Below are 20,382 nucleotides of genomic sequence, written 5' to 3' on the forward strand. Positions count from 1 at the left end.
CACCAAATTCAGTGATTACTTCTTCACCACGTCAGCAATTATTGCACCCACTAATAGACACGGAGATGTATTAGAGTGACTTGTTCACACAGTGCTTGAAACATAAAAATACAAATCATAAGGAGGTTAAAATTTCATCAGATGCTTAAAAATTAATGATTTTGCTGGCTATGGAAATGGAAATGTGTGTTTGGCATCATTGGCTGGGAGGTCCCTTGCAGGGCAGGTCCAGCCACCTTGGTGCAGGTCTTATTACATTTGATGCCATATTGGGTGACCTACACACCGGATGGGGATGAAATGATAATGAAGACAGCAGAACACCCAGTCCCTGAGTGGAGAAAATCCCCAAGTCAGCCGGGAATTGAACCCGGGTCCGTAGGACACCAATACGTTACGATGACCACTCAGCTATCGGGGCAGACTTTGCTGGCTACGATGACATGTGTAGCAGAATATTGTAATCTTATACTAATTTCACAGGACTATGCTATCTGTGCAATCAATGACTTAGGGCACATTAGCTAGCAAACTTAAATATGAAAGAGCTTCTGTGACATTTGGAAGGTAGGAGATGAGGTACTGGCAGAATTGAAGCTGTGAGGGCGGGTCATGAGTCTTGCTTGGGTAGCTCAATTGGTAGAGCACTTGCCCGTGAAAGGCAAAGGTCCTGAGTTTGAGTCTTGGTCCAGCACAGTTTTAATCTGCCAGGAGGTTTCATATCAGCACACACTCTGCTGCAGAGTGAAAATCTCATTCTGGAAGCGTAAATATTCTTCAACAACATCCATCTACAAAACTGGAGATATGCAAATGACTTTCTGTTTCAGGCCCATGTCACTCCTTCCACTCTTTTCAAAACTTTATGAAAAAGTGACCTGGGATGGAGAACTGACTTTTTCTATCTGATTAAAACTTGTTGATGTATTCTCAGTTCATCTTTCATTAATAATTCTCCTTTGTGGAATCAGTCGAAGATCTCACAAATAAAGTCCTTACAGAGCAAAACTAGAAAGATTATGCCATTGGTATATTTTGTAACATTGCCAAAGCCTTTGATTATGTGGATCACAAAATTCAAACTGGAAAACTAAAGTGTTATGGCATTAAAAGCATCTCTTTTGCATGCTTTCATGACAGAAAGCAAAGGGGTCATACTGATAGGTTGTGCCATGGACATAAAAGTAATCTTAGAATAGAAAAGAACACGATATGTAAGGTTCTGCAAATACATAATATGGGACCACTTTTGATCTCAACCTACTTAATGATCTTTTAATGACTTAAAAGAGTGTTCAAAGACTATAATACTTGCTGATGAGACAAGCACAGTAATCAAGAATCCAAAATCAATCTTACCAGGCACAACTCAGCTGATATATGAACAGGCCTATAACTCGTTCAGAGCAAATAGCTTAAGTCTTAATCTTGCAAAGGCTCATGTTATGTGATTACAAACAAGTGTAAATGATTTGTTAGTACCTGAAGTACTGTCATGGTCATATACTAATTGGGACACTGTGTAAAATTCTTTGGGTTCCAGCTAGGTAGTAAGTTAAAATATAACCGAGACATTTAAAAAACAAAAATAAAAAAGGTAGTTATAAATGTTCAGCATGTAGTCATACTTATAAATTAATTTGTGATGTGAATTTAAAATGACTCATTTGATATCATTATGATTTATCATGCAAAATGATCCCTGGAACATGAAGCTAACTAACTAATCAAGGAGTACGTTTTGCCCTTACGTACTTACATAGACATAACCTCCATACAGCTTCCATTTTTATTCACTGAACTTCATCAATAAATGAAAGATTTTACTTGTTCCTGCACCTTGTGATGAAGCTGGGAGCAGAATTTATTATTGAATTCACCAAATATTCTATGCATCAAAACATAAATATGACAGGAAAAGATGTATCTACCACCGAAAGTAGTTGCTGATGGCAACTATCAGAAGCTGAATTTATATGTGTATTCTGAGGATCAATTGAGGAATTTAACTGGGATATCTTCTGACTCATGGAAATTACTGTTGTTATTTAAGTTAAGTGAATGAATAACAACATTTACTGTGACTTTCAAGAAAGCACTCTCCAAGAAATTATCAATTAAGTGGCAGAAAAGTGATTTAAATCTGGCTTGATGACATGGAGCATTGCTTTTAGATTAGATTAGATGTATTTTTCACTCCATAAGTCTATAGCAAGGAGATCCTCAAGGATGTAGAACATGCCAGAAAACAAGAATACACAATAAATAATTAACAAGAAGAAAATATATGCTAATATACCTTCCACAGATCCCAAGTAAAATGGTCCTCATGACTGTGGAATAAGTCAAAAAAATTTTAACGTATTTTCATTTAGAGTAATAAGAATCTTGTCACAAAACATGTAAATGTACAACACACAAGGCTGCATATTATAATTCTTTGGCTATTATAGTCATGAATCATCAGAGAGAAAACTTAGTTTACAACAGTTATTTTTATTGATCACTGTACTGCACTGAAGATGTACAGGCCAAAATTACTGAGATTATTTGGGATCTAAATTACAGAACTATCTAAAATGTGATTTTTAAATTTTTAGGGGGAACCAGGGGGGCCTGGCCCTACAGGCAGGGATGGACTGCCTGGGCAGCGTGGGCTGCCAGGACCTCCAGGACCAATGGGTCCTCCTGGGGAAGATGGTGACAAAGGAGAAACAGGACCACCAGGAGAGAAGGGATTCAAAGGAGCCCGAGGAGAATCTGTAAGTACTGTGATTATCGGGCAGCATTCATTCTGCCACTTAGAATGCCATAATACAGAACACTTAGCCTGCATCAAGAGTTATTAGTTCTCTCTTCCCACTTTGCATCACTGTTTTTTAATATATTGGTATCAGATGCATAGGTAAATACTTGTGGCATTCATATTTTTATTTTTTCACATTTGTGATTGCTCATCAGTTTTTATGTTGAATATTCCAGTCATTACTAGACTGAAACTAAGTTCATTTTCATCCATTTTACGTTTTAATTTCAGTGGTTTTTTTTTTTACATTTTTGTCCCACAGTTCTTTGACTATTCATTTTATACCTACAATAAGAAATTTTTGAATATCATCCATTTTGTCATTATTCTAGAACAGCATTTTGTTAATAGTATTAATCTGACAGATCTACAACTTTATAAAAACTCAAGAGAAAAAATAAAGGAACACATTAGCATGCTGCATCATTTTACACTTTATCATCCAGTAATACACACATGTTCAGGAAAAAGAGAACAACTTGAATGACTAGAGATATTCTCATTGTCACTATAAACCAAAGGTCATGGATCAATGTGACTTGAACAGATGTGCAGGATGCCTTCCAGACATATGTGTGGAATGTGCTGTCAAATAGGTGAGTCTGAAAGAGGGCACATTATTGGCATGAGAGAATATGATGATTCCATCTGGGATATTGCTGTTCATGTGGGACAAAGCATTTTGGCAGTGCAACAGGTATGTGCAGAATGGTTCACAGAAGGCCATAGAACAAACAAGATGGATCAGGTCACACCATCAACACCACCCCCTGAGAAGATTGACACCTCATCCGAATGGTATTGCAGGACAGATTTCCATCCTCCTTGGCTCTACCACAACAGTGGAACACACTGTACACTATCAGGGGCAATAGTCTGTTGCAGTGTATTACAGCATGGGTTACATGTGCGTCATCCACTTCTCTGCCTTCCGTTGGCGAATGTGCAGAAACATGCTAGACAGCAGTGGTGCATGGAACGATATCACTGGGGACAGGAATGGTGTCAGATAGTGTTTTCAGGCAAATCCAAGCTCCGTTTGTTTGAAAATTATGGGTTCACGACAGATAGAGGGAGCAGCATCACATTGACTGCATTCACACAAGACATACAGCACCAACTCAAGGCCTTATGGTGTGTGCTGCTATTGGGAACAACCACAAATTGCAGTTTGTGCATGTCCAGAGTACTGTGTGAATGAAATCCAGTGATCCGTAGCCATACCCTTTCTGCACGACACCGCAGATGCCATCTTTCAGCAAGACAGTGCACGACCACTTGTTGCTGCATGAACACATGTATTCTTGGTGTCAGCTTTTTCCCTTAGTCTACCAGATCACCAGACTTGTCACCAATCGAAAATGTGTGGGATGTTGTGCAATGATGTGTACATTGTTGTGACCCAACATCCACCATCACAGGTGAACTTAGGAACCAGATGAATACAGCATGGATGGCTATACCATAGGATTCCATTTGTGTCTTATTTGCATCAGTGCCATCATGCATGGAACAAGTTATCGGGGCAACTGAAATGCAGAACACACTAATGTTCTTGTGCTGTGAATATGAACGTCCAGTCTCTAGTCATTCAAGGTGTACTACTGTCAATTAACTCACTCATTTAATTAAAAATATTTATTGGAGTCAAGTGAAAGCTGATAATAATGTACAACATATATACATTGTTCTTTGCTGGAGACTGATTGTGACAAAAGCTATCTATTGCATTTGTCTTCTTATGAAAATATTTATAAATCTGCCTTTACTGAAAAATGTCACTAACATCCACATTACAGAAGAAGGCATTAGTATGGTTGCTATGTGCAACTTCTCTTCTACCTCATATTTTTATGACAATGTATTTTGATTATTCATTGAAAAATATACCAAAATTAATTGCTGAACACCCTATAATGGCAATATTCATTTGGATGAGGTAGCACAGATGCTATTAACCTACATGTCAATACTTTCAGTTGCTTTCACACAGGGCATGCAAGGCAAACATAATAGGCAGGGCCTGTGACCCATCAGGAATAATAAGAGGCTGTCCCAGCACTGAAACACTCACAGAAGTGTGTATTTGAAGCCATCAGTAAGCAGCATTCAGATACCTGTATTCAACCCAGCTCTCCTTTATGTATGCTATGGACTTTACTCTTTGATTCTCAACTTAGGTTACAACTAAGTGGCTTCTACTTTGGTTATGATTCAGCCTGCAAATATTTTGATAGTGAGTATCAACCCTGTCATTAGTATGTTCTCCACAGTTCCACTCTCCAAACCAAAAATGCACATCTCTACCGCTACTTCAGTGCTTCTGAACATGAACAGCTCAACTGTCTTCACAGTGATCCAGATTTATTTCTTGGAGCATCATTGAAAAGTTTGCTGGTATCACAGTTGCATATAAGCATCAAGTCCATTTCACAAACACAAAAGACTTCTCACTCTTATTACCACACGCTATTATCCAAAATTACTGCTGCATCTCATACTGCAAGTAGATGAACTGGAAGTGACTCAGTCAGTTCCTGACATACTTTCATGAGTGTCCTAAGTCATTCTATCTGTAGTGCCTCCTACAGATGTTAAAAGTTGTGGGAAGCAGGATTCCACAGATTACTTGACAACTGTCATTCACTCTAAATATATAAGTGTAGCTTGAAAAGTTCATGGTGGCACCACCAGATGTCAGTGCTAGTGCAACAAGGTTCCCGCATAATAGCAGTAGGTCATCCATTATGAATAACCGTATGATGCAGCAATGCTCTGGGTAGAGATTTGTGGCACAGACATCCCTCTCTTGTTGTTCCTGTGTAGTGATTTGTGAAGATGGAAAAATTGAGATTCAAGTAGTTATTAAGTATTTCATAAAAAATGGTATGAAAGCAAAGGAAATGCATTCCAATTTCCAGAACATGCTTGGGGACTCAGCTCCTTTATATTTAACTGTTGCCAAGTGCATAAATGAGTTTAAATTTGGTTGGGACATCTTAGATGATGACCCTAGTGGTCAACCAAGATGAGCCATTACCCAACAATTATTGATAAAGTGTACAAAATGGTCATGGAGGACTGCTAACTGGAAGTGCAAGAAAGTGCTTCGCTGAAGCTATAGGGATGTCATCAGAATGGGCATATCAGATTTTAACAGTGTTATTGGATATTTGAAACGTATCTGCTAGATGGGTCCAAGACTCTTAATGCACTGTGACCACAGACGAAACCTGAGGCCACTTAAAAAAAAAAAAAAAAAAAAAAAAAAAACACTCAAAGCAATGGAAACATGTTGATTAACCAACACCAACAACAACAACACCATCAACACCACCACCACAACCACCACCAAAGAAATCCAAGACAATGCAGTTAGCCAGAAAGGTCATGACATAACTTTCTGGGATGTGAAAGGGATTCTGCTGACAGATTATCTTCCCACAGGTCAAGGAATTACAGGACAGTGCGGTGATAACCTCATGGACCAACTACAGCAAAAGATATGCAAAAAAATACCAGGTTTGGTGAGGAATAAAGCCATCTTTCATCAAGGCAGTGTGTTCTCACACAAAAGTGTTATCGCCATGTTAAAAGTACATTAACTAAGATACGAATTGATGCCACCTCGCTTTATTCACCAGATTGGCTCCATCAGATTTCCATCTCTTCCTCAAGCTCAAAATTTTCCTAAGTGGATGGAAATTCCCTTCAAACCAAGAATTAGCAGACAAATTTGAGGGGTATTTTTCAGGGTTGGAGGAATCTAATTTTCAAGATAGGAGCAAGGCTCTGGAACATTGCTGAACCAGGTGCATTATTGTACAGAGGGACTAAACTGAAAAATAAAAAAGTTTCACTGAGCTAAGTTGCTTCTTTCTGTTCAGTTCAGAGAAATTTTCAAATTACTCTCAAATATGCAACATTATGAGATCAGGGAAATAATTTGAAGTCTTGGTCATGCTCTTTCAGCTAACTGAAGACACCTCTCACTCCATTGCAATGCATGTTATCTTGTTGAATGATTCCATCCTCCACCTGGAAAAATTGTGGTTGAATTTGATTTTAGAAGATGAATTTGCGACTAGATCAGTGAATAGTACCTTTCACATTAATTAATATTCTAGATAATGTTATAAAACATTATCGAGGTCATAACATTGACCACTTAATCACTTTGTGTTCTTTGAAATGTGATTGTAGAGTTTTAATTGTCCAACATTTCTCATCAACATGCTGATGTCACTGTGTCTTGACAAATTAGAAAACAAGTTCTACTGGGGAAGTCTACTCATTACCAATAATGAGCAATCCAGTTTCAGTACTGACAATAATGAGCAATCCAGTTTCAATACTGACAAACAAACTGAAGTTTCTTTAATTAATTCATATCATTAGCATGAATGGAGACATAGTCTATTTGCTTCATGTGCTCCAGGATTCATTGAATGTCCAATAAGCAATAATTTCTCAACTGTTTAAAGTCTCCAGCCCTGCTACAGGGCATGCTTTAGGACCACATACTACAGCCACAGTAACCCAACTATTACCATGTCTGTTAGCGTCTGCGTTCATAAGCGTGAAATTCAATATGCATCCGCAAAAGACTGAAGGGCCATGCAAAATCAGTTGGGCACCTACTCCACTCTTTGTACTAAGAGCAATATTACCAATAGCTTTATATACTGTAAGGTGTGAACTCCTTCTCCACCGACAATAACGCAAAATTTCTAGTCTGTGTCAATGCTGCTGCAAGTGTGGCTGCTTGACGACTGATGCCATCTTAAGATAAAAGTCAGTTATATAGCACTTACATAGCCGAGAAGTGATTCTTCTTGGTATTGTAGCTCTCAGGGGCACCCTGGGATTCTCTCTGTGTGAGGCACCTCTGGGTATCTCTGTGAGTCTCGCTGCCACTGCAACATACTTTGATATATATGTGCCATAGAACAGTGTAATATGCTTATCTGCGATAATTAAGAAAGAGCATTAAAGAAGGAGCCTGGCAGGCAGAGCTCCTAGTTATTACTTGAGCTCTAAAACTAAACTGAACTAAACTCTGTCTGAACAGTCCTTTGAAGGTCCAATGGTACCGACTGGATGCTGTCTTATCCTCAACCCACAGGCAGCAATGGATGCGGATATGGAGGGGCATGTGGTCAGCACACTGCTCTCCTGGCCATATGTCAGTTTAAGAGACCGGAGCTGCTACTTCTCAATCAAGTAGCTCCTCAGTTTGCTTCACAAGAGCTGAGTGCACCCAGCTTGCCAACAGCACTCAACAGACTGGATGGCCACCCATCTAAGTGCTAGCCCAGTCCGACAGCACTTAACATCGGTGATCTGAGAAGAACAGGTGTTACCACTGTGGCAAGGCCATTGGCTATAACTTGAACTCTGCTGGGCTAAAATTCACTTCCAGTAGGTTGCGTAAGCTGCACTGTGATTAAATAAGGAAGTGCTATATAAGTGACATTTCTGTTATGGCAGCATCAGTCGTCAAGCAGCCACACTTGGAGCAGCATTGACACAGACTAGTGATGCCACATTATTATAGGAGGAAAAGGTGTTGGTGCCTCACAGTATATAAAGCTACTGATAATATTGCTATTAGTATGAAGAATGGAGCAGGCGCCCAAATGATTTTGAACTCCATTAGAGTGATTATATTCCATTGTGGTATGTCAGTAAGACGTTCTTTGTACATTGTCATGAGTGACACACATGAAACCTGAAGTATCATGCTTTCTAGTAGGAATATGAACAATATTAGAAAAAGGATAGATTCCTGCTTATCATAAAGATGACACATTAGTTGCACAAAGACAGAATTACACATTTAGTTTTTGGACAAAGTCTTCTTCAGAAAGAATAACACACGCACATTCACATAAGCAAGCACACCTCAAACACGTAAGATGACCATCTCTGGCAGCCCTGGCCCAAGCTGCTTTTCTACAAAGTAGAAAACAAATCTTAACAGAGAGGGCTACCCATTACCAATAATGAGCAATCCAAATTTTATAATGACAAACAAATTGAAGTTTTTTAATTAATTCACATCATTAGTGTGAGTGAAGCTTTGTACCCATGTGTACTTCAGGGTTCACTGAAATGCTGTGTTAGACACAAGTCTGATTAGATTCCACTGTAATATGTCAGTAAGATGTTATTTGTATGACTGCCATCTGCAGCTGCTCAGACCAGAGCTACCAGAGATGGCAGTCATGTGTGCTTCAGTTGTGCTTGCTTGTGTAAATGCATGTGTGTTTTCTTTTCTGAAGAAAGCTTTGGCCAAAAACTAAATGTGTGACAGTCTTTTCATTGTGCCTGTCTGCAACTCAAAGTGTCATCTTTATGGTACATAGCGACCTATCTTTTTCCTGGTGTTGTTGATATTCCAACCTAGAGATTCCATTGTTTGATACTCTCCAGAAGATTTATTTATTATGCCATTACTTTATTCATGATACAGTTCCACAAATGAAGTATAACAGTTTACATACTTTATAAGTGTCCATTGCTTCTGTATTGAAATCATTAACAAAATCATACACAGAGCACTGAGATAATTGCTTAATACAGATATAAAATGATGGAAAACTAATTTTATCATGCAGCACCTATATTTCATCAAATATGGTATACATAGTTTTCCCTTAATTTTCTTGCTGTAAATTATGTATGTGGATAAATAAATCTGTCAAATAACATATTGAAATGTGCAGGAATGAGCTAATCATACTATTACTTGTTAAGGGCCCATCAGGTCCACCAGGTCCTATGGGCCCACGTGGAGAACCAGGGCCTATAGGGCCAGCAGGAGATAAAGGTCCCCCAGGAGAAATAGGCCGACAGGGTGCTAAAGGAGAAGATGGCCCACCAGGTGTGGCTGGGCCAGCTGGTCCTCCAGGACCTCAAGGCCTTCCCGGACCCCCAGGAATCAAAGGAGAGATGGGAGATGATGGAGCCAGAGGTAAGATACCTTTTGAAAGTGTGTATCATTCCTTGTCAAAAACTAAATCATACAGTTGGAAAGAGTCTTCTGAATTACCTGAAACTTTATAAATATCATAGCAAGGTGGATGTAAGTAAATAATTACAGCACCACAGTGAAAAAACATGGGTGGGCTCTAAGCGTAGGTATTAATCTATGAATTTACATCCATATTGGCTGTACCTGGCTCCTTAACTCTTTTTACAATGACTACACTGTTGGTAGTATCCCAGCTTATGTGTTATATCAAGAGGTTGTGTAATCTGACAGGCTAGAAAAGTCCAGCCTTGTTTTAAAATTATTCCTATGACACCCTTACTGTTTACAGATAAGCATTTTTCTAGAAAAAATTTTCCTAAAAGATCTAGCATATGAAGCAAAAATACATAATTTGAATTAAATAAACATATGAAAAAATTTAATGAGTGAAGGTAATAACTCAACAAACAATACTGTAGAGGCATGCTGAACTGTTGAAAGATGCACAAAGGAGACTAAGAACTTTGCTATCCTTTGTACAAATCCTTTTCAGAGTTCACACACACACACACACACACACAAACACACACGTGCACGTGTATAGCTACATTGTTCCAGTGACAAACACACATGTGCACCTGTATAGCTACATTGTTCCAGTGACTACATTGTGCCAGGACTGCAGCTCTGCATAGCTGTTCAACACAAGTTTGTATCATTGTCTTTAATGACCTTGTTGTTGACAGAGTGTTTCTACAACCTTCCTTCAGATTGTGAAAGAATTTAGTTAAAAGTAAATATTAAAAAGGGTTCATAAATTTTTACAGGTTATATCTTGGGACCCTCCAGTCAAGCCACTCATAATTGATTTAAGTTTACTAGTAAACACAAATAAAAGTGTACATTTAGTACTTGTGGCAAAGACAAGATATGCATGGTATTGTAGTAAACATGTTTTCCAAAAATTATCTCCGATAGTTAAGTAGGTAACGACTCATAAATATAACATCTTATATCTCATGGCTAGAAAAATACCCCAAATTTTTTACCTGTATCCTATGAATGAAAATTAAACAATCAAAGAGCTGTTGCTGCATCAGTGCATACTGATTCAAGAGATGAAATCTTAAGGAATCGTATTTGTAAATATACTTTTGATCAGCAAACTCAAAATAAATGTTGAGTGCTTGTTCAAATGGTTCAAATGGCTCTGAGCACTATGGGACTTAACATCTATGGTCATCAGTCCCCTAGAACTTAAAACTACTTAAACCTAACTAACCTAAGGACATCACACAAAACCCAGTCATCACGAGGCAGAGAAAATCCCTGACCCCGCCGGGAATCGAACCCGGGAACCCGGGCGCGGGAAGCGAGAACGCTACCGCATGACTGAGTGCTTGTCACTTACGTTGTCAGAAGAAACCAGTTGGCTGCAGTTTTGAAATTATGGAGGTTTGTGAATCAAATTTATATTCATTGTTGGACATATGCTAGATAGGTATGTGACATACAGTAGAGTGATGGACTAGAAAGACCAATTATGATTTAGTAAGTACACCAGACCCTTAGCCTTGATAATGGGTTTACCTAGGCAAAAAAAAGGGTCCACAAGCTTCTTCAGGTATACCATATAAGTTTTAGAGCTGAAGGCACTCTTTGATGATTAGATGCAATAGAACTACCAAATTCTGGGCATGTTGATTGCTATGCTTCACCTGCTTTTTGAGATAGTCCTAGATATTTTCTGTGGGATTAAGGTCAGGTGATTTAGTGAGCCAGTTGAGGTGTAATAGGGTGCCAGAGTGTTTGCCAAACTAGGAATGTAATCACCCCTGTGAACATAGCTGTTGTCATCTTGGAAGACAGAGGTGTCCACAGCATAGTCATCACAAAGATGTAGAAGAAATGGCAACATATTGTTACCAAGAGTCTTGAAATAAACATTTGGGTTCACATTCATGGTAACCTGAATGAGTGGGCCCAGTTACAGCACCCAAACCACTATACCCTCCACACATTCTGGAAAGCGAAGAAAAATGGTGACTTGTCAGACCACATTATATACCTCCACTCAGCTGCAGTCCAGTTTCTGTGTTGTTTGGCCCACTGAAGATGTGTGGCCATATGTACCACTGCAAGGAACAACCTTTTCTGAGGGACATAACTCCAAATGCATATTGCATACAGTTTCCTTTCTAATCTTCACCCAGAAAGAGACTGAGATGGACCTGCATTCATGTTGGGTTTTAAAACAAACAAGGTGTGACATTTATCTTTGGTCCTGTCAGTACCACTTGTCTTGTGTGTATTGCATGGCTCCAGGTGGTCCACTCTGCCTTGCAGACACATTGAGCAGTTCCTCACTGATACACCGCAAACAGGGAAACTTCATTCATGGTGTTGTCATGGTTATGTCCAAAGATGGTAGTTTCTTTTTGTTGTCATATCTCCACATGGTACTCTCTCACTGTGCTGATTCCATACAGCTGATTGGCACATGTGCACCACTTCACTGTGATGATGTGCAAGGTGTGACCAAAAAGTAATGGTTTTTTTTTTAATCATCTTTGGCCTGTTCAAAATAATCCCCCTCAAATAAATACACTTGTGCCAGCAGTTTTTCCAGTCTTGGAAGCCTTTCTGGAACTCGCTTGTCATTATGTTGTCATTATGATGTTCAGCTGCTTCGGTGATCCTGTTTTTGTTTCACCAATGGTGGCAAAACAATGACCTATCATGATTCTCTTCAGCCTTGGGAACAGGAAGAAGTTGCAGGGGGCCATGTCCAGCAAAAATGATGGCAAGGCAACATAACAGTTTTGTTTCTTTGCCAAAAAATCATGAACAAGCATTGACGCCTGAGTATGAGCATTATCTTCATGCAGTTTCCTTGAGTGGTTATTGCCACAGTTCTGGTCATTTCCTTTGGATTGCTTCACACAAATGGTGCATAACTTCCAAGTAGTTCATGATGCACTATCCTATTGTAATCAAAGAAAACAGTGCAAAGAACCTTCACATGTGATCAAGCTTGTTCATTTTTTTTTTTTTTTCAGTCTTGGCTCTTCACGTAGTTTCCATTGGGATGATTGGGCTTTGGTTTCAACATCATACCCATATACCAATGTTCTGTCACCTGTTATAATCTTCTTTAGAAGTTCTGGATCATTGTTGACTTCATTCAGCAATTCCTGAGCGATATCTATGCAATGTCATTTTTGGTCAAAATTCAACAATTTTGGAACAAACTTTATTATTACACGTTTCATGCTCACAACATCCAAAAAATTGCTTGGCATGAGCTAAAGGACAAGTCAATTGTCATCAACCTTTCTGATGGTGATTCGCCAATTTTCCTTCTTCAACAATGTCATCAGTAACTGATGTGCTAGGGCATCCAGGGTGGTCATTGTCTTCACCATCTCAGCCCACTTTGAAATGTTTATGCTACTTTAAAGCCTTGTCCTACTTGTAGTAGTTCTGCACGTTATTCCATTTTCCAACCAAAATGTAATGCAAATTCTTTGATCCATCATTTTCGAAAGTAAAAATTCACCAAGCATTCGAAAACACATACTACCTTTTTGAAAGTCAACAATAAACTAAAGATTTAGAACATTTGAAAATGCAAACATACATCAGGAACATGTGTATCACCAAGATAAAAAAAGTTTGAAAATCAGATGTATAAAGTCCACAACATTAAAAAAATTCCTTTTACTTTTTTTATCAGACCTTGTATGTCTGCAGTGGAGGGCCACATGACCTCCTGGTACATGTTCTGCACCAACTAGAGTATTTCAAAGTGACCAGTGTGCTTTTTTTTTTTTATAGGAAGTGATAATACACACATCAAAAAAGGTTTTGCATCACCCTGGTTCCAAAAACTCCTGAAGATAGACATTGACTGTGGATATTGTATCACAGATACAGTCTCTTTGACTGTTCGGCAATGTCAGCAAACCCGCCCAAAGATGTAAACAACCATGCATGAGCAGCACCTATTAAACAGAGGGTGTCCAACAGCCGATCAGTTCCAGTCATTTCACTAGGTAGGAGGTACACGGCTCATGTTGTTTGCAGTTCAACCATGCCTAGACAGTCAATACTGTGGTTCGATCATTTCCACATTGTTACTTTGTGCCAGGAAGGAGTCTGAACAAGGGAAGTGTCCAGGCATCTTGGAGTGAACCAAAGCAATGTTGGTCGGACATGGAGGAGATAAGAGAGACAGGAACTGTCAATGACATGCCTTGTTCAGGCCGCCCAAGGGCTACTGCTACAGTGGATGACCACTACCTACAGATTATGGCTCGGAGGAGCCCTAAGAGCAATGCCACCATGTTGAATAATGCCTTTTGTGCAGCCACAGGATGTTGTGTTACAACTCAAACTGAGCACAAAAGGCTGCCTGATGCACAACTTCACTCCCAACGTTCACGGTGATGTCCATCTTTGCAACCACAACACCGTGCAGCACAGTACAGATGGGCCCAACAACATGCCAAATAGACCACATGTACTCTTCCCCAATGTGTGTCACATATGTCTTCAACCACACAATGGCCGGAGACTACCTAACAGACCAAAATGAAAATTTCTGTTCCGACACTGACAATGTTGAGCGTTTATGGAAAAAGTTCAAGGCAATAATAAAATGTGTTTTAGAAAGGTACATGCTGAGTAAAAGGTTCGCAGGAGAGCTTCTGTAAAGTTTGGAAGGTAGGAGGTGAGGTACCGGTGGAAGTAAAGCTGTGAGGATGGGGCGTGAGTCGTGCTTGGGTAGCTCAGTTGGTAGAGCACTTGCTCATGAAAGGCAAAGGTCCCGAGTTCGAGTCTCGGTCCGGCACACAGTTTTAATCTGCCAGGACGTTTCATATCAGCGCACACTCCGCTGCAGAGTGAAAATCTCATTTTTTATTTGACTGCTTTTATGTGATGATGTGGATTATTAGGACAATTATACAACAAACACCAGGGTTCCATGGGTTTTGGAGGCACAAGAGATATTGTAGTATTCTGCAGCCCAGGGTAGTGACCTGGCAGTGGGCCAATGAAGCTTTTTTTCGTTACCATAGAATGACAAATTCCCCTTGTGTCTGCAAAAAACAAGCATAGAATTATATAATAACACAAAATATTGTACTAACCCAGGCAGCCAGAGACTAAATGAGAAGCTAAATAAGGAGTGCAACAATGGCACATCAAGGCTGCAACACTACTGTTGCCACAATGTTACAAATTTTGTGTCAATCAGCTCTTTGAAGTTTGTGCATATGAACTACAGCTATATAATGTAGTGCTGATATCAACAACAATGTACAGGTCCCCATTAGGAGATTGGGAGTTATTCATAAACATGTTTGACTCCCTATTATGCTGTCTCTCAGACAAAAAGAAGAAGTTAATAATCTGTCGTGATTTCAATGTAAACTTTCTAAGCCATTCTGATAGGAAAAGTGAACTAGAAGTGCTTTTAATGACATATAACTCAGAATCAGTGATATATTTCCCTACACTCAAAGCCCAAGACAGTAGCACTCTAATAGATAATGTATTTGTACAGCAAGAGGATGTAACATACATTCCTTGTGATAAATGGATTATCATACAATGATGCACAACTGATTAGCTTACAAAATCTAGCAGAGTGTACAGTTCAGAAACCATAAAGTAAATGTGTAAGGATGGTCAGTCTGATATCTATTGAACACTTCAGAAAAAGTTCAAGACATGTTAACTGGGAAGATGTATATAATGATCCAAATGCCAGTGATAAATGCAACATATTTCTTGTTAAATTTATATCCCTTTTTTAACATTGTAGCCATAAAAAAATAACCAAATGTAACACGAAACAGTTTTCAAAGAAACCTTGGAATACTACAGGTATTAAAGTGTCTTCAGAAAGAAAAGAATTTAGTATGAGGCAGCAAGAATTAGTAAAGACCCAGAAGTAAATTTCCACTATAAAAATTATTGTAACTTACTGAGAAAAGCTGTCAGAAAACTGTGAAATATATATGTTAGAAATGAAATTAACAACTCGGGCAATAAAATCAAATCAGTTTGTAATGTTGTTAGAAAAGAGACAGAAAAAGTAACCACTGGCGTAGGTGGTGTTACTATTTAAGACAATGAAACCATCTTAAGCAATAGTACACAAGTAGTAAATGTGCTTAACTATTTCTTAAGTGTAGGTGAAAAAATTTGTGAGAATAGTTCAAAAGAAAATGCCAAGCAGTACATGGAAGAGTCAGTTTTGAGAAATACTAGTCAGATTAATTTTCATCTAACAACCTCTTGTGAAATAAGGAAAATCGTTAAATCTTTGAAAAATAAAGGATATTAAAACAATGTGGAGCAGTTACAGCTGATGTTCTGAGTCCCATCTGTAATGCATCACTAACTCAATGTATTTTCCCAGAGAGGTTAAAATATGTCATTGTCAAGCCTCTCCACAAAAAAAGGGGACACCACAGATGTCAATAATTACCAGCCAGTATCATTGCTTATAGCATTTACAAAAATTGTTGAGAAAGTAATGTACTCAGGAGTGGTTAGCCATCTCAACAGTAATGGGATACTTAGTAAATAACAGTTTGGATTTCAAAAATTCTGTTCCAATTTATAATTTCACTGCCAACATAATAGAGTCTTTAAATAGTAAAATGACACCAATAGGAATTTTCAGTGACTTATCCAAAGTGCTTGATTGTGTGAACCATGACATTATGTTACAGAAATTGCAATTGTATGGTAGAAATGGAACAGAAAATGAATTGTTTAAGTCATATCTAAAGAACAGGAAGCAAAAAGTTTCTGTGTATGATTTAAGTGATTTAAATAATTTTCCCACTTCATCTAACTGGAGTGAAATTACATTAGGTGTTCCACAGGGTTTGATCATGGGTCCCGTTCTGTTCTTGATATATGTGAATGACCTGCCTTCTTATTTGAAACAAAAAGCTAAACTGACACTGTTTGCTGATGGTACAATCATCATTATTAATTCAGCAAAAGAAAGTCCAATAGAAAATCATACAAATAATGTCTTTGGAAAAGTTATTGATTGGTTTTCTGCAAATGGGCTTGCTCTGAACTTGGAAAAAACACAGTACATTGAACTTTCTACTGCAAGGAGTACAGTTCCTCCAATTCAATTCAATTTATTAGCGTCCTTGTAGTACATCATCAAAATGACATAGGACTTGTCAATAAACATTACAATTTAAAATACATGTACATGAAAATTTATAATTGAATTTACTTGTCACTTAGACATTACAATTTTAATAGAACTATTAGAACATTAACATAAAAATATACAAGTAGGATAACAATGTACAAAAAAAAAAGTTAGTGATTCTCACATCAAAGATTATTTACATTCTTACATTAACACTGTTTCACACTTTCATAGAAACATAGAAACAGCAAATATTTAAATGTGAGCAATTACACATATTTATTATGTCAGGGAAATATTAACTGTGCTTTTATTGTCAATGATTCATAAACTCTTCAATACTGTAAAAACTATTGCTCAATAACATGTTTTTTAATTCTCTTTTAAATATGTGCAGTTTTGGTATTATTTTTAGTTCTTTGCGGAGAGCACTGTAGAGGATTTTGTGTTGGTATAGTACACTTTTGTGGTACATAGCTGTTTTATGAATTTCTCTGTGGAAATCATTCCTATTCCTTGTTTTGTAGTTGTGAAATTCTCTGTTTAATGTAGAAAATTCCTCGTGTTCTTTTAATAAACATGTGGTAGTGTTATGATTTTTAATTCTTTGAAAGAATGCCTACAAGAGTCTCTATATCCTATACCTTTTATTGTTCTGACTGCCTTCTTTTGTAGTCTAAATGAGTGTTTTGTTAGACTGATGTTCCCCAAAACTGTACACCATGTCTTAATAAACTGTGCATGAATGAGAAATAAACATATAACACTGTTTTAATATTACATGAGCTTTTAAGCATTCTAAGTATATAACATGTTTGACTTAATTTTTTGTTCAATGATATTACATGCTTTTCCCATCTTAAGTGTTCATCAAACCATACTCCCAAGAATTTAGTGTATGATGCTTGTTCAATCTTACACTTACCCAGTTCTACTGTAAGGTTAGTTTTTATTTTATTTGTAATATGTCTGAAGTTGATCCACGTTGTTTTTTTGGCATTCACAATGAGTCTGTTTTCATTAAACCATCTGTCTGCTTCGTCTGTTGCTAATGTGACTTTTTCCTGTAAGTCAGCTTCACTATTTGCTTTAACAAACAAACTTGCATCATCAGCAAACAGTACTGCCTCTGCTTCAGATAGTTGACTTGGTAGGTCATTGATAAATATTAAAAGCAGTAATGGCCCTAATACAGATTCCTGTGGTACTCCATACAAAACTCTCTCCAATATATATAACACATCAACAGACGTCAGTAGCCAGGGCAGAGCATACTAAGTTTTTGGGTGTACATATAGATGAGAATCTCAACTGTAAAATTCTTATTTTGGATCTCCTAAAGCGACTAGATTCAGCTACTTTTGCAATCAGAATAACTGACAATTTTGAGGGCATAGAAATTAGCAAGCTAACATAGTTTACATTCTTTCACTCTCTGATGTCATATGGAATAATATTTTGGAGTAACTCAACACATAGGCAAAAAGTATTCACTGCTCATAAGAAGGTAGTTAGAATAATGTGTGGGCCTCATAGTTGCACATCTTGTAGGCATCTGTTTAAAAAGTTAGGAATTCTTACAACAGCCTCACAGTACATTTACTCAGTAATGAAATTTCTTCTGAACAATATTGACCAGTTTAAAAACAACAGTGACAATAATGATTATAATGCCAGAAGGAAGAAAGACTTACACGATCCTCTACTTAACCTATCTTTGGCACAGGAAGGGGTAAAATGTGCTGCAGTAAAACTTTTTGATAAACTACCGGATGAAATAAAATGTCTGATAGACAGCAGTAATAGTTTTAAAAATAAATTGAAATCATATCTCTTTGACAACTCTTTCTATAATATAGATGAATTCTTGGATAGAAATGAATAAATCTGTAGGTATAATATACGCATTTTGTGCCATTTAAGGGAATGGGATAGGTAATAAAAATTTCAAGCTTTTTTTAAAAAAAATTCTTGATTCCTGTGTGAATTTCTGATGCACTTGACACATTCCACATCATAATAGTTACTGTCAGATTGATCAATGGAACGTGTAACTAACTAATTAACTTTCTGACTACTTAACTCAAAATCTACAAATAATAAACACACAAAAATAAAGACAAGCATTGATATCTGTTAGACAGCAATAACAGTGACACCATTGTAACCTTTATGAAAAACCAAAGTACAAACTGTTACATGAGCACTGAAATAACCTCCTGTGCTGTACACAGTCAAGCAAGTACCACAATGCAGCATATTCTTATCTCATCATTCTCTCAGCATTGGTAAAATGATCATTTAAATTTAAAAAAGTCAGTCATTATTGCATAATTGTGGCATCTCCTGATTCAGCTATACCCAATAAGGCTTCAGTACTTGTTAGTAGAATGTTAATGTTCTTGTCTTTTTTTATATAGAAACTTGTAAAATGTTGCTGCAACCTTTAATTTAGCTCAGTTTCTGATAATTGTGTTTTAATGTGGATATATGAGGGTCATTCTGAAAGCAATGCCTCCAATTTTTACTCATGTAAACTACTGAAAATACATAAATCACAACAGCACAGCTAAATAGAGCAATATTTTGATTACAGACTGTCATTTTTCCATATAGTCACCTCCATTCATTAGACACTTCTGCCAACGATGAACCAGAACTTGCATGCCGTCCTTGTAGAATTGGAACCAGCTGTGGCTAACCACTTCCTTACAGCTTTGACAACAGCATCTGAGTCTTGAAAATGTTCACCACGTAGATCATCTTTCAGATGCCCAAAGAGATAGAATTCCAAAGGTGCTAGATCTGGACTGTATGGTTGATGTAGTAGGACAGTCCAGCTGCATTTTGCAATGAGTTGTGTGGTCACAAAACTGATGTGGGTCCTGGCATTATCATATTTCAGGTGAAAGTTGGTCTTCTTGTCTGGTCTTACGCTGAAATTTGAGCTTTCAGCTTAGTCAGTGTCTCCTTGTAGCTTGCTGAATTGACAGTTTCTCCAGGCTCCAGGACAACCCTGGCTATCCCAGAAGACTGTGCACATCACTTTGCCTGCAGGTGGCTGTGTGTTGAATTTCTTCTTTGACAGAGAGCTTGCATGTTGCCATTCCATGGCTTGCCTTTTGGATTCTGTCTTGTAGTGGTGACACCATGTCTCATCTCTGGTGATGATGCTGTTCAGAAAATTATCACACACAGCTTCATATTGGTCCAGGAGGTCCTGACAAATTTCCATTCAATGTGTTCTTTGTTCTTTTTTAAGCATCCATGGGACCCATCTCACACAGACTTTGTAATAACCAAGATGTTCCAACATTGTTTCCAAGGCATTACAGCTGACATTCACCTGGTCATTATGCACCAATCAGTAGAGATGAGTTGATCAAGAAGTTCTTCATTGTGAGGGAT

At 37.8% G+C, this 20,382-nt stretch overlaps 1 protein-coding gene across 1 annotated transcript in view; it reads left to right on the top strand.

Moving 5' to 3' along the window:
• The window catches only part of LOC126469929 (collagen alpha-1(XI) chain-like), a 546,479-nt gene that overhangs the window by 439,176 nt on the left and 86,921 nt on the right, over window positions 1-20,382 (top strand). The window contains exons 19-20 of the mRNA XM_050097326.1: window positions 2,601-2,762; window positions 9,566-9,782. Coding sequence (XP_049953283.1) covers window positions 2,601-2,762; window positions 9,566-9,782 — 379 coding nt within the window. The remainder of the gene's footprint in view (window positions 1-2,600; window positions 2,763-9,565; window positions 9,783-20,382) is intronic.

The sequence above is a fragment of the Schistocerca serialis genome, chromosome 3 (assembly GCF_023864345.2).
Source record: "Schistocerca serialis cubense isolate TAMUIC-IGC-003099 chromosome 3, iqSchSeri2.2, whole genome shotgun sequence".
Lineage (NCBI taxonomy): Eukaryota > Metazoa > Arthropoda > Insecta > Orthoptera > Acrididae > Schistocerca > Schistocerca serialis.